Source organism: Kryptolebias marmoratus, linkage group LG1 (genome assembly GCF_001649575.2).
Source record: "Kryptolebias marmoratus isolate JLee-2015 linkage group LG1, ASM164957v2, whole genome shotgun sequence".
In the NCBI taxonomy this organism is placed as follows: domain Eukaryota; kingdom Metazoa; phylum Chordata; class Actinopteri; order Cyprinodontiformes; family Rivulidae; genus Kryptolebias; species Kryptolebias marmoratus.
Genome location: NC_051430.1, coordinates 14136167 through 14143306, shown reverse-complemented (window position 1 = coordinate 14143306; position 7140 = coordinate 14136167). Strand labels below are relative to the sequence as shown.

General features: G+C 43.7%; 1 protein-coding gene across 1 annotated transcript; it reads right to left on the bottom strand.

The window, feature by feature from the left end:
* Positions 1–3246: 3246 nt before the first annotated feature.
* Positions 3247–5933, bottom strand: LOC108236476 (E3 ubiquitin-protein ligase NEURL3). The gene is made up of 4 exons (XM_017417143.3): positions 5778–5933; positions 4187–4684; positions 3901–4053; positions 3247–3776 (listed from the first exon to the last, which is right to left on the bottom strand). Exons 1-4 carry the CDS (start codon positions 5800–5802, stop codon positions 3619–3621), a joined length of 834 nt encoding a protein of 277 aa, XP_017272632.1. The 5' UTR covers positions 5803–5933; the 3' UTR covers positions 3247–3618.
* Between the last annotated feature and the right edge of the window lie 1207 nt (positions 5934–7140).

Sequence of the window (7140 nt, the reverse complement as noted above, 5' to 3'; positions counted from 1 at the left end):
AAAGTTTAGCTCAAGATCTGTAAAATTTACTTATTTAAAGCCATTTTTGTGTTATCTAAGGTGAGTTGGTTGTGGCAGCCATCTTGAAGTGGTTTAGCTCCAAAGGTTAATCATTTGTAAAGGTACATCTGGTAATTATTTGCTGAAAGTTTCATTAAAATCGGTCAAATGCTTTACAAGATATTTTCCGAACAGACAGACTGAGTGGACTCCAATAGTTATTGACAACATTTTAAACAAAGATCTTGTGCAATCTGTAAGCCCTCAAAATACATGTTGTGAATGACACTCAGCTTCTACCACATCAAAGTTTAGCTCAATATCTGTAAACTTGACTGAGTTAAAGCCATTTTTGTGCTTTTGAAGTTTGGTGTGCAGTGGCGGCCATCTTGAATGGGGTTGGCTCCAAAAGCTAATCAGCTATAGACGTCCATCCAATGATTACTTCCTGAAAGTTTAATTGAAACCCCTCCAGTGGGTCATGAGTTATTTTGCTAACAGAAAAACACAGTTGGATGCAACAGTTAATGCCCCAAACTTTAAGCAAATATCTCGAGCGATGGTAAGTGCTCAGAGTATGTGTTGTAAATCAGTCTCAGTTACAACCACACCTAATTTTAGCACAATATTTGTAAAGGTGGCTGAAGTAGAGTATGTTTTGTGTTTTGTTTTTTTCGTTCAACTGGCTGTGGCAGCCATCTTGAATTGGGTTGGCCCAAAAGTTTATCAGTAGTAAGCATATATCCAGTGACAACTGGATTCTTCTTCTTCAGTTTCTTCTGTGGTTTATGAGATAATTTGGTAAGACACACAAACTCTCTCTCTCTCTATCTCTCTCTCTCTCTCTCTCTCTCTCTCTCTCTCTCTCTCTCACACACACACACACACACACACACACACACACACACACATACACATACACACACACACACACACAGGGGTGTGGGTTATAATTAAAAGTAACGCATCCACCAGCTGTAATTGTCCTGTCTCAGAGAAGTTCAGGTTGGCTCATATCCCAGCTGGCATTGTGCAAAAAGGTTCAGGATTAACTCTGAGACAAGAACTCGATCAACCAGTCAATCTACAACAAGAACACAACCACTGCTGAGAAAATGGAGCGTCTTTGTGGGTGTAGAGAACACTAAAATACAACCAGTCTTATCATAAATCATGGTAAATATCAAGCCAAAAGGAGAAAAAGAAAAAAAGGAAAGAAACTCCAAAGACATGCACTCCAACAACCGAACACAGCCAGCAGCTCAACCCCCCTCCTTCCCGCCTCTTTCCAGATACCCGCAGGAACCCTGAATTCATCAAAAACAACCAGCACGTGTCCTGAACTCACACGGAACAAATCAGTAACCAATCAGCCGTCGGCTCTCTTTCACTTCTGGATCAAACGGGGAGAATTAGGAGCACGTGGACGCCTTTGGATGCTGATGCAGACGGTTTCCTGCAGCATCAGCGACATTTTAGGGTTCAAAGTTAAACGGCAGAACGCTCCTCCTCTGTGTGTTTAGGCTCGTTGCCCCCCACCGGTTTTCGTTAATCGTTTACTTTGCCGTCATAAAGAAACAGAGAAATTGTAAACAAAGCATCATAGTGAAACTGGACGGACTGTTATGCTTTCACATTTGAAGGACATCCAGAGGAGAGGCCTGGCTGGCGCTCAGCGACCGCAGGCACCTTTACGGTCGTCCTGTTCGCAGCGAGATAAATCTATCAGCAGATGACTTGTTGTTTGTTGGTAAGCTGATGTGGCACCTTCAGAGCACGGATGTTTGTTTCCGTTTGCCTGGAGTGGCCCGTTATCTGTCCCGGGCAGCACGTTTTACCATCAGACTCTAACCCATCCTCTATCTTTGTCCGAACAGTCAGCAGAAACAGACAAGAATCAGACGCTAACTAAGTCTGGAAACACGGTTTTGAGAAATAACTGGTTGTGTTTGGTATTGTGGAGTTGCTTTAATGGTAAAGTTTAAAGTCTATCGATGAAGCATTTTTCACAGACGTAAGGGTCACGAAGCGCTGTACAGTTAAATTATACAAGGAATAAAAGCACAATGACACCATGCCATAAAAGCCTAGGGAAATCAAAGTATTTTCAGGTGTTTTTTTTATTTTTTTACAAACCACCTCAGAGTCAGCAGAACGAAGCCCGGAGGGGGTCAAACTGTGCTACAGCCTTGGGGCCACCAACTCAAAGGCCGTGGAACAACCAAGAGATTCAGTGTTTGGGAACGAAGGCCACGAGGCGCAGAGCTGCAAGAGATAATCAGGAGCCTGGCCACTTAAAGTATCTGTAGGCGAGCACGAGAACTTTGAAGACGAATGTGAAACTGGGCTGACATGACCGCATTTGGTGAGAAGTCTAGCTGCTGCGTTCTGTATCGATTGCAGACGTGAGACTGAAGACTTGTCCAGACAGGTAAAAAAAAAAAAAGGGGAGACATTACAGTAGTCCAGGCGTGATGACACAAAAAGCGTGAATAGTTTTGTCCAGGTCAACTCTGGAGCGTATATTAGAACTGCTCCTTAAATGAAAGAAACAAGAACAGGAAATAGTCCTAACGTGTGACTCAAAGCCTGATGATGAGTCAAATGTGTAGCTATTGAGAAAACCCTGGGTCCAAAACATAAGTCCTCAAGGGGACAAAATGAACGTTATATTGTATGGTACTGTGTTTTATCATATTGAACTGTATCGTGATGTGTTGCGCTGTACCATCTAGTGTTGTGTCGTATATCATACTCTATCAGAGCTATTCCCATTGGTAAATTCATTGATAGGCTAATTTTAGAATCGTATACACATTTTATCACATTATACCAAAATATTCAGCTAAAATAAAGAAAGAAAGAACAGAATTATTGAACTGAATGCAGTTTATTCCTTTTATTCAAAGGTAACAATAAAAAAATATAGAACAAATATACAAATTTAGTCCCAAAAAGGAAATTCAGGATTTATAAAACAGTATTATTTTTATTATATTAACTTCTTTTCCTTTCTTTATTCCCCTTTCAGAAGTCTCCACAGCGAGTCCTCCTCCTCCTCCATCTAACTCTGTCTTCTGCATCCTCTGTCCACCTCCATGTCCTCTCTAACTCCATCCATATATCTCCTCTTTGTCTTTTTCCTGGCAGCTGCATCTCTAACATCCTTCCACCAATATACCCACTGTCCCTCCTCTGCACATGTCTAAACCATCTCAGTCTGGCCTCTCTAACTTCATCTCCCAGTCCTTCAACCTGTGCTGTACCTCTGTCCATCCTCGTCCCTCCCAAGGAGATCTTCACGCTCTCCGTATTATTTCTATGAACAATTTATAAAAATAAGTGATTCTGAGTGCAAAAAAAGCATCCTTTGTCTTCATATTTACAGTGAAAGTGCAGGGTTTCTTTTTTTTCATTTTACAAACATTACAGTTGAATAGTTTTATATACAACCTCTCAGAGCTGTGTAACACAGGTGGCGTTATTTACAAATCAAGTAAAGGTTTTCCTGGTTTTACTTCAACGTGGCCCCAAAACAATTCCATCTACACCAGGAAACAGAGGACACGCTCAATATGAGCAATCCCACTGTCTTTGGGGTTACAGTCTTTCAGTTGTTTAAGAAACCAAAAAAGAAGGGCTGATGTCGTGTCGACAGAGCGGGCAGGTCCCAAACTGCTCCACGACTTTGGAGGTGCAGTGATGACACAGACACCGGTGGGCACAAGGCAGCGTGATTGTGGGTTCTCGCACCATGCACACCACACAGCTGCTACCTAGAACCAGAGCAGAGACATGTCACAATTAGTCAGGAAGCTGCTCTCCCCTCCTCTTCTTCTTCTTCAAGCAACTCCGTGTCGCTGTAAACCTCCTGATCTGTGCAGGAGGCGGGCTTCGTACCTGCGGGGATATCCATGTTGATGCAGGAGACGCCGTCGTCCCAGTTTTCTCCGGGGCTTGACAGATCGGGGCTGAGGCCGTCGTAAGGGATGGTGGAAGCTTCTGGCACAGGGCATGACGTCCTACAGCTGAGCCAATCCTTTTTCTCAGAACCTGCAGCCGAGAGCCGTTTCGACAGCCGTTTAGGGATTTCTTGGTATTAACAATGCATGTGGAAGGCTTTGTCAGCCAACAAACAGGAAAATCGTGGTTCTAGTGGAACAGAATGTAGGTGTGTTCCACTTACCCAGGAGGAGGACGGAGCATGTCTGCCCGTAGACGTCGATCATGGCCCAAAGCGGCAGCGAGAGGTCCACTCCAGACAGCAGCTTGTAGTCTCTTTTGTTGGCCGAGCAGCACAACTTGCCCGTGGCGGTGACCCAGAACTCCAGCACGGAGCCCGAGTGGCAGAGGGACTCGCGCACAGGGGCGGCCCAGTGGGAGGGGGCGTTGGTGAGGTTGGGGATGGCCATGCAGGGCAGGGGCAGAGACCTGCCGGACGGCGGCAGGTTGGTGAAGCCCACACGCAGCGCACCCTTCCACCTGCCAACCTGCGTCTGCACCCGCACGCGAATCCTCTCGTTGGCCCTCACCGGGCGGCTGCTGAACACCAGGCCGTCTTTGAACGTGTTCCCGTCCCTGTCGGCGCGCCGACCCCCGTCACTCAGGCGGATCTTGTTCCCCACAGCCTGGCCGTGGAAGGCCAGGGGGCCGAGGCAGGATCGGCCACACTTGTGGAGCACCGCTGGGGAAGAAAGAGCGAGCAGGAGAGCAGAAGCAGTGAGCGACAGTAACACACAGTAGCACCATATTTCACTTCCCCAAGCACAATCATGTGCACGTTGCCAAATTATCCCCTTATCTTTATCTTTACTGTCTTTATATTAAGCCTTAATGACAACACTAAGGCCTATTCTGGTTTACAAGCGTTTCTGCTAAATTGTAAACAACTAAGAGCGAAACTAGCAAACCCCATCAGGTTTCACTTTGAAGGGTCAGTGGAAGCTTCTTGACCTTCACTGTTCCTGTTTACCACCACTTCCTCACAGAGGAAATGACTCCTTCAAAATGCTTTGCTGTCTTCATACAGACTTCTTTTTTTTGTTTGTTTGGTTTTTGTTTTTGCTTCACCCCTGGCAGTCGATCTTAAAGTTAGTTTTTAGGGAGCAGGCCGCACCAAATGGGCCACATTCTTGTTGCTTGTTAGGACGAAGTTTCGGACCGGAGACAGTTTTTAGAGAAGACAACGGCTCGTCATTAACCCATCAGTTTATCTGGCGCCGGGTTAAGGAGATTGTGTTTGCTGCTCTTATCGTCCAGGTGTTAAGCTCAGTAACTCGAAGTCATTTATGGCCACTTCCAGATTTCTCCCGGCTGCACACTTCCCCGCTCTATGACTCAGGGCGCAAACGCCACTCTTTGTTTGAAGTCTTCCCTCATTAAAAGCTCTTATCGCCTGTTTTACAGCACATGGATGAATCCAGGTGCTTCTGCTTCGTGTCCCTTGGTCACATCTATTCATCCCTTTACAACAAATATTATTTAAAAGGGCTGCTTGTTTGTAATTTAAAAAAAAATTAAAAAAACATTTTTTTAAAAAGGCGCAAAAATTGTCTTCCAGCTGTCACAATCTGTTGTGTCCTTTTTTTTCCTGAGCTTAAATGTTCAAATACACAAATATCAGTAAGTTCTACTACTTTGTTAATGAAAATAAAACCTAAAACAGCTACACTTAATGTTTTCTTTTAACCTGACTGATAACCTTTCATTGTCCCAATATGAAAATAAGCCACAATAACTAGAATATCTAGAATATAGAGAAATAATAAAAGTCTCACCAGAGTTCCTGTTGTCTTTCCTCATCTTAGAGTCTCAGTAAAAGAAGTCGGTGATCTCTCTCATAGAGCTGCGTCCACGTCTGTCTCTTAGTCAGGTTTGTGATGAAGCAAGACGTTCGGCTGCTTTTTAAGGCACGTGTGCTTTCAAAACAAATCCGCACTGACTAACATGGAAATCAAAAGGAGGAGGGATTCAAAGAGGGAGGAACCAAACTTTGGAAATTTACCCAAGTTGATAAAGTAAACTGAATGAGTGTGATTTACTTTTGTTTTATGGCTTTTTTTTTTTTTTTTTCCTTCTCTACTCTGAGAATTCTTATTTGCATTTCTGGTAAAAAGCTGCGAACTTTGGAGCGGGAGAACAAGCTTTAGGTTTCATATTGGGTCACATGTGACTTTTTCCTGCATTAAAATAATCTTTCACTGGCATTGGCTTTTTGACTTTTTACCAAAGTTCTCTGTTTCAGCTCTTTCAGTTCAAGATCTACTGACAATTTTTCCTTTAATATATAGAAAAGTGTCCACAATCTCACGTTAAGAAAAAAAAACAAATCTACAGTAAAGCCATCAAACCTTAAAGCAATGGTTAAAACTCACAAAATAACCCAAATACAGTACTGTATCTTTGGTTGAAGTATTCAAACACTAATAAGTCACATAAACAAAGACATGATAACAGCAACCATTACGCTGCTTTAGATCCATATAGATCCATGACTTTTGGCTCTTGAAACAGTTATGGCAGTCATTTTTTAACTTATTTGAATCCCTTCAAATCATCTAAAGACCCTTCAGACCCTTTACCTGCCCGCTGCAGTTTATGACAGACATCCCATCATCATCCCCCTAGCGTATTTCCGAAACCCAGTCAGTGGCGTGGACGTGTTCCAACATGCCTGACTGCGAGAAGCGAAAAGCAAACGCTCTGGGTTTTTTTATCTTCGTACCAAAACAAAACCACAAGTTCAAGTTTAGGCCAATAAGTTGTTGTTGTTGTTAGAATCTGCTCAACATCGCACATACAGTCCATACGTTTGACAGTAACCACAAACCCCCCACCCCCACCCACCTGCACACGTTTAAAACAGTGACTTGTCAACAAGCTTCAAATCAGAAAAAGGTCTACCAGGCTGTGAGGTCAAACATCAGCTTCACGTGGTTTACGGGAAAAAGGGAGTTGCTTAGGTGGTCGTATAATGTGAGCAAGGTAAACTTTTTGAGGTGTTGCAACACATCCCAAAGCTGTCAGCTGCAGAAATAAGGTGTGGGAGGTGCCGAGGTGTGAACTAACGCACTGATTTCCCACTGGAAAGGTTTCGCAGGCGGTATTTTCTCAGCGTGACACAAACGGGAAAATGAAACC